At 43.4% G+C, this 15,156-nt stretch overlaps 1 protein-coding gene across 1 annotated transcript in view; it reads right to left on the bottom strand.

Annotated features, from left to right (window-relative positions):
* LOC139278346 (hepatocyte nuclear factor 4-beta-like) overlaps positions 1 to 15,156 on the bottom strand; it is a 77,055-nt gene that overhangs the window by 16,878 nt on the left and 45,021 nt on the right. The window contains exon 4 of the mRNA XM_070897016.1: positions 2,141 to 2,247. Within this exon, the coding sequence (XP_070753117.1) occupies positions 2,141 to 2,247 (107 nt within the window). The remainder of the gene's footprint in view (positions 1 to 2,140; positions 2,248 to 15,156) is intronic.

Below are 15,156 nucleotides of genomic sequence, written 5' to 3'. Positions count from 1 at the left end.
TTAGATATATATCTGCATCAGTGGCATTCCTCCTCCCATGACATGATTTACTCCATGCCTTTCAGCATTATGATTATTGTACTTTCCAATAACCTGTCACTCCATACAAGAACTACTACTATCTTCAGCAATCCATTTTGTAACGTATTTGCTTCATGGGTTCTTTACTTAAGAATTCATATAAACACATTGCTATTATGAACTAGTTGGTTTATTAACAAAGGTTTAACAATCAAACTACATATTATCAGTTCATCCACTAGGCTCACAACTGCATACCTCACCGTGAATGACCGAGACCCAACTGACTGGAGTTTTATTGAGTCTTGTGAACATCACATGACTGGCTAAGCCACTCACAATGCAACAGCTCTGCAACTATTTAAAAATAATTTCACGCCAAGTGCCCCCTTTTGGTAAGGGCACCAGAACCCACAAATTTACATATCACCTGGGAACCTTGCCAAATCAAATTAAAATTCTGTTCCCGAGGCTGATGATGCACTCCATTCCCTCTGGTGCCCAACTCTCGCAGAAAGCCGCGAGCGTACCAGTGGACACCGCATGCTCCATCTCCAGGGACACCCTGGCATGAACATAGCCGTGGAAGAGAGGCAGTCAGGCTGAACAACCCCCTCGACCGCCCGCTGCCTGGGCCGGTTAATGGCCACCTTGGCCAGGCCCAGGAGCAGTCCTACGAGGAGGCCCTCCGATCTGCCCGCTCCCCTCCGCACCGGGTGCCCAAAGATCAGGAGCATGGGACTGAAGTGCAACCAGAAATGGAGGAGCAGCCCATTCAAATAATGAAAAAGGGGCTGCAACCTCACACACTCAACATACACATGGAACACAGACTCTTCCAGACCGCAGAAAATGCAGGTGGCCTGGATCTGTGAACCAACTTAAAAACCTATTGCACGGAACTGCCCCATGCAACATCCTCCAGGCCAAGTTCCCAGTAAATAAAGGGAGGACTCCCGCGTAGAGAGCACTCCATCGGGGACCCCCGCCTCCTCTGGATGACAAGATAGTGCGCTATGGCATGTTCGGACGGCAGACGAGGATGGCAAAATGAAGGGTGTGCAAGAGCAGCCCATACAGGAATCCCCCTCCGCGCAGCAACATGTGATCATGCTCACAGGCGCATACATTACACATTGAGACAGGTTGTTGGTGACTAAATAACTCCACGGCTGCTGAGACCTTTGTAGCACCTAACCACTTGTAGCTACAAATACAACCCAACAGTTAGATATATCATAAAAAATAACAGTTGTGTTGGACTGAGTTTAGAAGGTTGTGACACAATTTGAAGATTCAGATGAAAAACAAAGACTTGCATTTATATAGCGCCTTTCATGACCTCAGGACACCCCAAAGTGCTTTACAGCCAATTAAGTACTTTTGGAGTGCAGTCACTGTTGTAATGTAGGAAACGTGGCAACCAATTGGCGCATAGCAAGCGCCCACAAACAGCAATGTGATAATGACCAGATAATCTGTTATTTTTAGTGATATTGATTGAGGGATAAATATTGGCCAGGACACTGGGGATAACTCCCTTGCTCTTCTTCAAAATAGTGCCATGGGGTCTTTTACATCCATCCAGACGGGGCCTCGGTATAACGTCTCATCCAAAAGACGGCACATGGAAGAGTGCAGAACTCCTTCAGCACTGCACTGGAGTGTCCGACAATGTTACCTCTAAGCTGCCGCATGCGGGACTATAGCCGGGCTGTAATCTGCAAGGTGCCACGCAGTCTACTCACCAGCTTTCACAGTGGAAATTTAAAGGGACCGCGCATTGAAAGAAACGGGCTGCCCAGTACAAGGAGCAGCTTACAGGGAACATTGGTGTCAGCCGAGGTTTTTGTGCTCAAGTCTCTGGAGTGGGACCTGAGCCCCCCAACCTTTTGACCCAGAGGCAATATGATGTTCATAAACTGCATGGGTTCCATTGGCATAGGTTATGAAGCCACGTGACCCAGTTAACTTTGTCACACCGATCAAACCAACTGTTTTTCTGGACGTAATGGTATTGAAAATAATTATAGAATTACACTGTGCATTGATAAATGATTTACATGATTACATTAAACAACTTTGAGCATCACTACTTCATTTGTTTTGGTAAAGTTACCTGCCAAGCCATTGCTTCTGCTTGTACCAGCGTAATAATAGAAAGAGAGCCAAGATCTTCATAGCTGGTTCTGCGAATGCTAATTCTGTCTCTTTCATTCTGTACAGCTTTGTGAAATATAAAATTCAATGTTAAACCACCAGTATTCAATGCTCAAAATTTGTATTGTACATCTCTCCCTGATCTTTTATGTTCATTAAGTTAGTAACAAGAAAGAACTTACATTTCATAGAATCGTAGAATCATAGAAATTTACAGCACATAAGGAGGCCATTTTGCCCTATCGTGTCCGCACCAGCCGATAAAGATCTATCCAGCCTAATCCCACTTTCCAGCTCTTGGTCCATAGCCCTGTAGGTTATGGCATTTTAAGTGCCCATCCAAGTATTTTTTAAATGTGGTGAGACTTTCTGCCTCTACCAACCTTTCAGGCAGTGAGTTCCAGACCCCCACCACCCACTAGGTGAAGAAATTTCCCCTCGTATTTCCTCTATACCTCCCCCAATTAGTTTAAATCTATGCCCACTGGTTGTTGACCCCTCTGCCAAGGGATACAGGTCCCTCCTATCTACTATATCCAGGCCGCTCATAATTTTATACACCTCAATAAGATCTCCCTTCAGCCTCCTCTGTTCCAGAGAAAACAGACCCAGCATCTCCAATCTTTCCTCACAGCCAAAATTCTCCAATCCAGGCAACATTATTGTAAATCTCCTCTGCACCCTTTCCAGAGCAATTACATCTTTCCTGTAATGTGGTGACCTGAACTGCACATTGTACTCCAGCTGCGGTCTAACCAATGTTTTATAGCGTTCAAGCATAACATCCTTGCTCTTGTATTCCATGACTCGACTAATAAAGGCAAGTATTCTATATACCTTCTTAACTACCTTATCTACCTGGCCTGCTACCTTCAGGGATCTGTGGACCTGCACTCCAAGGTCCCTTTGTTCCTCTACACTTTTCAGTGTTGTACCATTTAATGTGTATTCCCTTGCCTTGTTAGACCTCCCCAAATGGATTACCTACATTTGTCCGGATTGAATTCCATTTGCCACTGTTCTGCCCACCTGACCAGTACATTGATATCTTCCTGCAGTCTGCAGCTTTCTTCTTCATTATTAACCACACAGCCAATTTTAGTGCCATCTGCAAACTTCTCAATCATACCCCCAACATTCAAGTCCATTTATATAACACCTTTCACAAGGTCAGGACATCCTAAATTATTTCACATCCAAAGAAGTGTTTTTGAAATATAGACATAGTTGTAATGTCAAAAATATGCCAACCAATTTGCACACAAGGTCCCACAAATATATGACCAGATGGCCTCCTTTTAGTAGTGTTGGTTGAGGGATTTAAGTTCGTCACTACACTAGGAGAACTCCCCTGCTCTTCTTTGAATAGTGCCATGGGATTTTTTACATCCAGCTGAGAGGGCAACCAGGACCTCAATTCAATATCTCATCCAAAAGGCAGTAGCTTGAACAATACTGCACTGAAGTGTCAGCCTGGATTATGTGCTCAAATCTTTGGAGTGGGGCTTGAAGCCACTAGCTCAGTCGGTAGCACTCTCCCCTCTGAGTCAGAAGGTTGGGGTTCAAGCCCCATGCCAGAGACTTGAGTACAGAATTCAGGCAGACAATTCCATCGCAGTGTTGAGGGAGTGTTGCAGTGTTGGAGGTGCCGTCTTTCGGAAGAGACATTAAACCGAGGCCCAGTTTGCCCTGTGCGACCTTGCTGTGTGTAAATTGGCTGCTGCATTTCTTATATTCCAACAGTTACAACATGTACTTCATTTGGAACATCCTTGGGCCATGAATGGTGCTATATATATATGCAAGTACTCCTGCCTCTGAGTTAGAAAGAAACAAGAAAGAAAGGCTAGCATTTATATATTCCCTTTCACTAAGCCAAAGCTGACACCTAGTTTCACCAAGTGCAAGCTGTTCTTTCCCTAAGGTAATGGATGAAAAATCGTGGCAAGCACATGCCAAAAAGACACTGCTGGAGAGCTAAACTTCCTACAGAGAGCGCAATTTCTAAAATTTACCCTTAAGAATTCTGGGCAATATTATATTATATGAATTTACCAGCAGATGGCAATCTGCTGTTGCATTTTGTTTGGTATATTTATTACAAGTTCCAATTGCTAGAAAGAACTGAATTTGTTTTACAAATAAATATGAATCATATTAAATATTATGTGTGCTTGATTTATTTATAGTATCTTCTGTTCTTTCTACTGGTTTAAATGAAATACATTTTGATGTTATGACACAAGACTTATACATAATGCAATAATAGTAATACTGTATATCTTAAACTGGGTGTATTGGCTGTAGCAAAATCATAATCTCGTTCTTTAGAAGCACGTTTATGAATTTTCTACGTGTAACACACAGAAAATCTCCCTCCATTGTTAGTATATCTTGATGGGGGCATACTGCAAGAGCATGGCTCTCAAACATATTTAATGAATCGGTAAATTTAGAAGCTTCAGACTTGCAGAACGTACATCCAATTTTTCAGCACACTAAGGACGATAATCTGTTATCTTTTTGTTATAATTCCAGCCATTCCCAAAGATTATTTTCTCTGACTGTTCTAGAATTGTTTAGTGTGTCAGGCTCCAGGTTCTGTACTTATGATGATTTTCATTTTATTGAAGTTCACTTATGCTAGGTAAGTAGAAAAAAGATGCACAAGACGAGTTAGGGTAGAAATTGCATCTCGTTGCACCCGGTTTATGGGCATAAAACAGGTGCAATATGGCCCAATTTCCTGGACAAATGTCCTGCTTTCCAAGGATGCCTGAAAAACGCCCAACCTGAAATTGGGTACGGCATTTTTCAGGCATCTGGCACAGCTGCCTACAACAGATGTTAGGTCTCTTGCAGATACTAATGAGAAGTCTAATGCCTGTTTTACGATCCCTCGCAGAAATTGGCCGGCTGGAGGGGGCAGGAAAACAATGGGCTGAGTTATCCAAGACAGAAGACAAATGTAAGAAGAGAATGAGTGAGAGAAAGAGAAACAGCTGGTGAGTGGTGAACTTCTGTTCTACGCAACAGGTCCATAATAACAAAACTCATTGCTAGTTGATAGCTAGTGCGACGGAATCAATCCATTTACCATGGAGCAGCTTCCACAGAACACGTGGAAACATAAAACTGTTTGAAATTATTATTCCATCTTTCATTTGTATCAAATGTATTGCTGGCATGTATGGCTGACCTGAATCAATAGCTAGAAACATTGGTGGTATGTGTACAATGATAATGCAATCACTGGAGAAGCAGGTGAACACGTCCAGTAGATGTCACTGGATAGCAATCTTAAGATGGTCAGTGTTATCGACAGTGACATCGCTATAGTATAACAGGGTACTAAGTCCCGCAATCTAATTGACAAGGCTTTACTAAGTGAAAATAAATCTTGTGAAGATTTAATATTGATAGTTTTAAAAAACCTTCCTGCTTATATCTGTCCACAGAAAGGAACTTGACATTTTGAGCTGTTTTGAAACAGAAAGACATTCAATGGAAGTAAAAATCGGGAGAGATGTAAAGTGGACTGCCAACTTGCAGTCACTCATTTTACACTATCGCACAAAGTCAGGATCTACCCCACTGAATTGCTAGTGCATTGGTTAGTAAGGTAAGAAGAGATGCAAACTTTCTGATAGCCAGTTTGTGCTGAGTTATTTGATTCCTGCTGGGGAAGCAGTTGGAATGTGGGAATTGTCCTTAGCATCTTTGGGCTGGAGAATGGAAAACCAGTCAGGGTCCCTGCTCCTTATTGTTATCCAGTGATTTCTGCTGGACAGTTTGGAAGTCAGATAAGAATAGGAGTTAGTTGGGTTGGCTGTAATGCCCTCTTATGTTTGAATAGCCTAAAAAATACTTCTGATCTAGGCTTATACGTGAAGATTGACCACTTGGGTAGGGTAGCAGAGAGCTGCTGTCTCATTGGAATGTTACTCCAGCACTCCATGAGATGAGGGGAAAAGAGCAGTAAGTGATTCTGAAACCTTTATATTACTTGCTGATCAGCTAAGCTTCTGTATTTTACATCAAGTTGAATTTTCTTTTTTCTCATTTGTGCCTGCAAGTAGTTTCATAACAGTGCAGTGTTTACATAAGAACATAACATAATAACATAAGAATTAGGAACAGGAATAGATAATTTGGTCCCTCGAGCCTGCTCCGCCATTTAGTAAGATCATGACCGATCTTCTGCCTCAACTCCACTTCCCTGCACTATCCCCATATCCTTTATTTCCCTTAATATCCCTTATCTCATCTGAAATTGTTTGATTGCTGTAATGAGGGGATTCTCATTGTATAGGATAACACATGGGAAGACATTTTCATCTTGCCAAAATTGGGAATTTGAGAATGCGTTTCCCACAATCTTCCATCCATTGATTTTAACAACACCAACTTGTGACCAAATTCCTATTCTGAGCTTTCAATGTCTTTGCAATATGGAATGTTATTTTAGGCCAATATATGAGCAGCTTGACAGCTGTATCAAGTTGTGCAATTGTGATTCAATGATGTAGAACCAACAATATCCAAGAGATTAACAGCTGCCGTGATAAAATACCTGGATAGATTTTACAGAACTATATTTGGCCAACACAAATTATTGTAAACACTTTTTTGTAATGGGTCTTCTGTTGCTATGTTTGCTTATTCTATTTTAAGGCTGCATTGATTGTATATTTTCCTCTAACTGGTCTTTCTGTGGCAGCCTCAGTCCCAATTTGTAGAAACCAGTGTCGGTCACTCACAGGATTAATCAGAATATTCATGATCCAATTTGTTCCATTAATTTGGACTGAAATCCTATTAATTCTGTCATTAACTATGTTCCTAAGAGCAGATGATGGAGATCTGACTTTTCAAAATCTGCCGTCACTGTGCCAAACCTCAAAGGCCGGTATCAAGCCATCACTAGATATAATCCATCCAAATTCTCACGTATATGTCGAGGTGTGAATTAAATGGCAGCAGTGTCACTAGTGCTGTATGACGATGTGAGTGCATGGGATGGAACTGACTTAATGATCAGCCTCAGTAGTGGGGTCTCCAATAAGTGGGTAGATGCTACCATACATAGGCCTAGAAATTGGCCTCCTTTGCGCCTCCCATTATCACCTCCGGGGGGGCGATAACAGGTCGCTAACGACTCACTGACCGGGTGTGGCGAAATAGACTCCCACTAAATTGCCCAAGAGGTTTGTGATGCTGGTAACCCCGTATGCTACGATTTCCTGCGCCCGGATATCGTGACGTCATCGTCCTGCGCATCACCCCAGTCCCGAACTTCGGTTCCGCCCCCTGCAGCATCATCGGGCGACAACAGCGACAGCTGCGGGAGGCGCTGTTTAAGAGGCAGGGTGCATGGGGGGGGCGCAAGTTAAAGGGGATGTTGTCGCCGGAAACAAAAAATGTTTGCGAATGCATAATGGCAACTTTTCCGCATTTTCTTCGACCACGATCGATCAGCCCGGCACTCTGCTAGAGTGCTTGGGGCTGATCGGGCCGGATCGCGGTTACCGTCATCTACAATCTAACTCATTTCAATTCAGAGCCTGCAGTGATGGCCCTTCCCTTTAAGGGAGGGAAGGAATCTTGGATCGTGACAGCGCTGCACGGAACATTGTGCATCGCTGCACCACTACCACCTTGCCTGCGTCCTTTAACGCTTCATGAAGGAAGTGGAGTGCTTGATTTAGCGCTCCACTTCCTTCCTGGAGCACTAACATGCAATTTAGAGAAAACTGAGAATCGTTAGCACCTGGCACTAATTTTTCCAGATGTCAAAAGTTAGCGCCCCAAACGGGGCACTCCCTAATTTCTCACCCAAAGTCTGTGGCATTGAGGTGCTTAGATGGTGACCTGTCACAACAAAAGCTTGCTGGGAAAAGCTGATAGAATCGTACAGCACAGAGAGAGGCCATTCGGCCCGTCGTGCCTGTGCCGGCTCTTTTACAGAGCTGCCCACTTTAGTCCCGCTTTCCCCCCACAGCCCTGTAAATTTGATCTCTTCAAGATGTGGAGTATTTACAAGTTACTATGTGCAATACAGCCACATTGACATGAAAAATCTGGTGCCATCCAAAGTAGATGGCATAAAAATATAGTAAGTGGAAGTTAATTTTTACAAGGCTGTGTGTGTTTTTTGAAAGAGAAACAGAGATTGAGAGAAGATGAGTTTGAATTCATCCAATTTGTTTTATGGGCTAGACTTTCCACTTGGTGGCTAAGGCCGGAAAAAATGGGCCTTGTTCCAGCGATGCAGGATGTATCGCCCGTGCTGATCGCTGGCTCAAGGCCCATTTTTTTTTTGCGATTTTCCACTCGGGCTTAGCCCAGCGATGTCAAATGGACAATTTCTCGGCGATCTCATGATCGGCCAAAGAAAATGGAAGCGAATGAAAAAAAAGCTTCCCTAGCAACGCATTACTGCGCATGTGCAGGTTGATTTTTTTTCAGGTTGCTGCTCCTTCCCGCGTTTTGAGAGGCCAAGGATCTTCACACATGCTCAGAAGCTCTGTGTGGGTCTGGGAGAGAGAGAGAGAGAGAGAGGAGAAAGGAAGCAGGTATTTTGACAAAGCCTTAAATCAGATAAATTTAAAGAATGGAGGGATCTGCAGAAAGGCGAAGAGCCAAACCCTTCAGCAAGGAGGCCAATGAGGCCCTAGTGAACAGTGTTAGTGCGAGGTGGGAGGATCTGACACGGGGTGGGCATGGGAAACCTCCACCCGTGCACATCGGAGGATTTGGGCGGAGATTGCCGACATAGTCATGTTGGCATCTAATGAAGCCCGGACACCGGACCAGTGCCGCAAAAGATGGAACAGTCTACTGGCGGCTGCAAGAGTAAGTTGAAATTTAAATTTGAAATCATCCATATTTATTATTTAATGATGTATGGAAATTCTAATTAGAATCTGCAATGTTATCTCGTAATCTTTAAGCATGACTAAATAACTAAATTAGGATTACATTATGATTATATTTATGCACCGCAACATAAATTTGAATGTCACAGTATGAAATATCTTATTCCTATGCAATGTAGTGCAAACTTGTAATTGAACTTATAAATCTAAATGTTTATTGCCAAATCCATCTGCTTATGCCGTGCAATGTTACCTTATCAATCACAGAAGAAGATATCCATCAACCAGTGAGAGCAACGCAGGACGGGCAGGGGCTGTGCTATGCTGCAGTCGCTCACCGCCTACGAGGAGCTTGCAGTGGCCTTGGTGGGGCCAGAAAGCCGTTCGGTCACAACACATGGTGTGGCCGAACCCACCCTAGAGTCACGTGAGTAATGAGAACTGTGCATTGTGCAATGTGTGAATCAATAGTAAATATTTGTTACACGGGTAATCCTATGCAATGATACTTTAATTTGATATATAATTGAGTTATACTATTGAGATGTACTATTGATCTTCAAATGAGGTCATGTTCGGCCTGGTGAGCGCTTGTGCATATGGGCTAATGGTAATGTTTTGAGTTCTGGAAAAATTGAGATGAATTGATTTGAATTGTGAAACGTTGTTTATAATTTCCATTTGTCTTTCAAAGGTCAACAAGTATTACTGGAGTCAACGGACACATCCACTGAACTATCAGGAAACTCCCAGGAGGAAGAGCCAGAGGAGGAGCCAGTGCAGACTCCTGCTGCTGCTGTACATGAGCAGGAGGAGGAGGAGGAGGAGGAGGAGGAGGAGAACAGGAGATTTTTTTTGTGGTGGGGGAACAACCTACGGCCATCTCTTTTGAGACAGATGAGGCACCGGGACCAAGCGGTGTGCAGGTGGTGACACCAAGGCGCGTGACATTGCACACGCCGACCCCAAGATGGCCCGGTCAGCGTGATATGCACTCGCCTGCCACGGAGGACCAGACGGAGAGCTTACTTTCCCTATGCAAGGAGACGGTCGCAATCGGTTGCGACCTTATCCAGGGGTTCATGGGTTTCTCAGCCAATTGTAGCCAGTTCTCTCGGTCTGTGCCTCCCTGGTCATTGGGAAGCTTATGAAGTCCATCCTGCGAGCATAAAAGGCTGCAGTCACCTGTCGAATGCAGCAGTGTGTAGCGTGCTGAGAGATATGGCAGATGTCGCCAGCTGAAGCCTGAAAAGATCCCGATGCGTAAAAGACTAGGGCAGCAGTAACCTTCACCTCAATGGACAGTGTGGTTCTGATGGTGCTGGAAGGCTGCAGATCATCCTTGACGAGTTGACATATCTCATCGATGACCTTCCGGAATCGCAGCCTCCTAAGACAAGCATTTTCAGACAAGTTCAGGTAGGATTGCTTTTCCAAGTACCTTCGTTGGCTATACAGTCTCCTCCTCTGTCTTCGTATTACTGTGCCACCTCTTCAATTGATCCTTTTAGTAACCAGTGTGTGAGCAGTTGCAGTTAAAGACAGGGAAAGCATAGGCCCCATAATCACTATCAATAATTACTTTCACTAATTTTAATAATCTCTCTACTCTATACTCTCTAATTAGTCTGCCCTCTCTGTACTCTCTAAGCTATATACCTGTCAGTTTGATAGGCCCCAACAATATCATTAAATAACTTCACTATGTAAAAGCTATTTACTAAATAATTTCAATATATGAGATCTATTTAGCATAAATAAGTTGATAATACCTATTTATATTCCCTATCCCAAATTTCTGAGTACAATTTTCTTCAATTTTATTCTCTAAATGACTCACAACTAATTCTCCACCCTTCCTCTGAAGTTAAAAATGGTGTCCGTAATGTCCATTTCCTTCTCTTAGGCCTTGAAAAAGCAAGGGCTGGACTTTCCATTTTCAGGCTAAGGCTGAAAAGAATGGGCCTTGTTCCAGCGATGCGGGACCTACCGCCCGTGCTAATCGCCGGCTTAAGGCCCATTTTTTTTTTGTTGCGATTTTCCACTCGGCCTTAGCCCAGCGATGTCAAATGGCCAATGTCATTTCTCGGTGATCTCCTGATCGGCCAAAGAAAATGGAAGTGAATGAAAAAAAAAGCTTCCCTAGCAATGAGGTCCTCGTAAATGCTGTCAGCTTCAGGTGGGAGGATCTGACACGGGGCGGGCAGGGGAAACCTCCAACCTGGGCATATCGCAGGAATTGGTCCGAAATAGCCGACGTAGTCACATTGGCCTCCAATGAAACGCGCACACCGGACCAGTGCCGCAAATGGTGGAACAGCCTACTGGCAGCTGTGAGAGTAAGTTGAAATTTATATTTATGTATTATTTAATGATCTAAATAGTAACTAGAATCTGCAATGTTATTGGGTTATATTTAAACATAACTAAATTTTATGCAACCCAGCATAAAGTTAAATGTTGTAGTGCGAAATATGCAACGTAATGCTAATTTGTAATAGAGCATTTTAATCTGTCAGTCTTAAATGTCTTCAATGTCTTAAATTGCCTGATCCATTTGCTTATGCCATGCAATGTTATCGTATAATTTACAGAAGAAGGGTGGGGGTGCTGCCATGATGCACACACTAAGCCAGTACGAGGAGCTTGCGGTGTCCTTGGTGGGGCCAGAAAGCCATTCGGTCACATCCCGTGGTGTGGCCGAACCCACCCTTGAGATATGTGAGTAATGAAAAATGTGCATTGTGCAATGTGTGAATTATTAGTAAATATTGAAAATATCATAGTTATGCATGTAATGTTATGAAATTATAATATAATCTGATATATAATTGTGATGTACTATAGATCTTCGAATGAGGTCATGTTAGGTCATATTAAACCTTGTGATCACTTGTGCATATGGGGTAATGGAAAGCATTGCAATGTTTTCAGTTGGAGAAAAATTGTAATGTAATGATTTGAATTGTTAAACATTGTTTATCAAATTAAAGGTCAAGTGGTCGTTGAGTCAGTGGAATCCACCACCACCACTGAAACTTCGCCAAGATCGCAGGAGACTGAGGAGGAAGGGGAGCTACTGCGGTCTCCTGCTGCTGTGGTTTATTAGCAGGAGGAGGAGGAGATTGACGAGACGGAAGAAGAGGAAGAGATTTTTGTGGTGGGGGGGGGGGGAACAACCTGCGGCCATCTCAGTTGAGATGGAAGAAGCACCGGGACCAAGCAGTGTGCAGGTGGCGACGCCAAGGCGCGTCATATTGCAAACGACGACCCCACGGAGGTCCGGTCAGCGTGGCGAGCAATCGCCTACCTTGGAGGGCCAGACAGAGAGCTTGATTTCCCTGTGCAGGGAGACGGTTACGATTGGTCGCGACCTTATCCAGGACTTCGCGGGATTCTCTGCGAACTGGAGCCAGTTTCCAGCATCCTGGAGCGAGTTCTGCCAGAACTTCTCGAACTGGTCTTCTGAGCAGTCACAGACTGCTCGGGAGACCTTGGAGGCGATTCGGCAGCAGACAGCCGCAACCAATGCCCTACGGCATGCGTTGTTGGCTGGACACGCCGTTGCACTCCAAGGTGTCGTGTCTGCTCACAGCGAGAATCCTAGCATGTAAGCGAGTACGGAGGACACAGTTCCTCCGGACTCGGAAGTGGAGCCTCAGGCTTCCGCTTCCTCTCCGGCACCTCCACCATGGCAGGAAGTCTTGACATCCCACTCTGCACAATGTCTTGGTGTCGGTTTGCATAGACCAAAACGGGCGGGTGGGGTGCGAACACGGGGTGGGATAGGATCTGGAGGGAAACGTGGCCGCAGGTAGGGAGGGAGAGTGCTTCTCTATAGTTCACCTGTTTTAAAATGTTCACTTGTTATAACCAATTTATTATACTCTTGTTATTGTTATTGTTATTGTTACTAAATTGGCCAATTGTATTCAATAGTTAAATGTTCACTTGTTCACTTGTTATCATTATTACTTAACTGTTCCCTTTCCATTCTTTCTGAAATGGTCACTTGTTGGCGTGACTGAAATGGTCACTTGTTGGCATCACTGAAATGGTCACTTGTTGTCATCACTGAGATGGTCACTTGTTGGCATGACAAAAATGGTCACTTGTTGTCATTACTTAAATGGCCACTTGTTGTCATCACTGAAATGGTCACTTGTTGTTATGACTGAAATGGTCATTTGTTAGCGTGACTGAAATGGTTACTTGTTATCATTACTTAAATGGCCACTTGTTCTGTAAAATGTTCATTTCTTCTTCTTGTAACGTTTTGGGGATTTTGAGGGAAGGGTGAGTTGGTGCCGGAGGTGGAGGGTTGGAGGGAGGGTGTTGTTCATTAGTTCTTTGTTTGTTACTACAAAAACATTTTCTACAACTTTTGAACCTTCTCTCTTACTTACGTAAGTTTTACAACGTACAGTTCTTCATGCAGATTTGTTTGTTTATTCTGTTTCCCCACGGAATATCATTAAATAACTTCACTATGTAAAAGCTATTTAATAAATAGTTCCAATATATGCATAAATAAGGTGATAATACCTATTTATATTCCCTGTCCCAATTTTCTGAGTACAATTTGCATCAATTTTACTCTCTAAATAACTCAGGACAATTCTCCACCCTTCCTCAGAGGCTAAAAATGGCCGCAGTGCTCATTTCCCTCTCTACAGCCCTGAAAATGCAACTATTTTTGAGCACTCTTTTGGGCCTTGCATCGGCCCAGCAAAGTGCATGCTAAGTGCTGAAACTTGGGATGGGCCTTGTGTGGGCGTTCATTTAGGCGATCATCTGAGCGATCAAAGTGGAAACTTCGTGGCCTATTTTTCCGGCGATATTTTGGGCCTAGTTTCCACTTTTTGCTCAAAATGGGCGATAGAGGTCCGTTTTGGGCCATAGATGGACCTTAGATGGGCAATGTGAAGTGGAAAGTCTAGCCCCAACTATTTTTTAGCACTCATTTGGGTCTTGCATCGGCCCAGCGAAGTGCATGCTAGGTGCCGAAACTTGGGATGGGCCTTGTGTGGGCGATCATTTGGGTGATCATCTCGGCGATCAAAGTGGAAACTTAGGCACCTGTTTTTCCGGCAATGTTTTGGGCCTAGTTTCTACTTTTTGCTCAAAATGGGCGATAGAGGTCCGTTTTGGCCGATAGATGGGCCTTAGATGGGCGATGTGAAGTGGAAAGTCTAGCCCTATGTATTTAGCAAAATCCCAGATATATGCTAAAATTCATCTCAGCACAGAATTTGGTCATTAAACACTTTGTTGTGCACAATTTTGATTTGCCCAAGCAGGTTAATAGATGATACAAGCATGTTAGCTCATTTTTGTAACTCCAAGCTTTGACAAGACACAGAAGCAATGAAGCAGTAGTTAAACTATAATTGTCGGGCTTGTAGTTCCCAGTGAGATTTTATTCTGTTTAAAAAGAATAACGGTGACATCTGTATTGTAGGTAGGAATTGACCAGATGTGAGATTTATGTGTCAGGGTGCAAAGTAGTATAACTTTCTCACTAAAAACAATGGCTCCAAATTTGAGGTCGCTATGACTGTCATACCACCTTTGAAATTGACCGTAACTTCGGGATTTGCTGCATGCACAGGCTCACGTGGAAATCCCAAAGTTGCGGTCTGTCAATGACAGCTCTGACACTAGCCGTGCTGTGCCCCTGTGCCCGCTTCCCCTCCCCCCCCGACAATCAATGAAATCTCGTAAATCATTGAAACTGTTGAAAATGACAACTCTCCCGCAGTGATTACACTGTTAAATTCCCTACTAAAAGTTACACCCAAAGGGTTTAGGAGTAACTGGGGTTTTAACAGTGTATTGACTGCTAAAAAAATGTGAAGGGCCTGGAAAACAAATTTTAATTTTTTGCAGTGTGAAATTGGTCCATTTTAATAAAAAATAAAAATTCTTAAAGTTTTTAAAATGTTTCAAAAATATTTTTTAAGTTTGTGCATCTTTATTTTAGGTTTGCCTTTTCCTCATGTGAGAGCCCCAATCTTTTGTTTTCTCTCTCTAACTAGTTTAAAAAGTTCAAATATTAAGGGCTTACTCACTGTCCATGAGAGTCCTGCTTTTTGAT

Source organism: Pristiophorus japonicus, chromosome 13 (assembly GCF_044704955.1).
Source record: "Pristiophorus japonicus isolate sPriJap1 chromosome 13, sPriJap1.hap1, whole genome shotgun sequence".
Lineage (NCBI taxonomy): Eukaryota > Metazoa > Chordata > Chondrichthyes > Pristiophoridae > Pristiophorus > Pristiophorus japonicus.
Note: the sequence above shows the minus strand (reverse complement) of the source record. Positions and strands in the feature narration are given on the sequence as shown.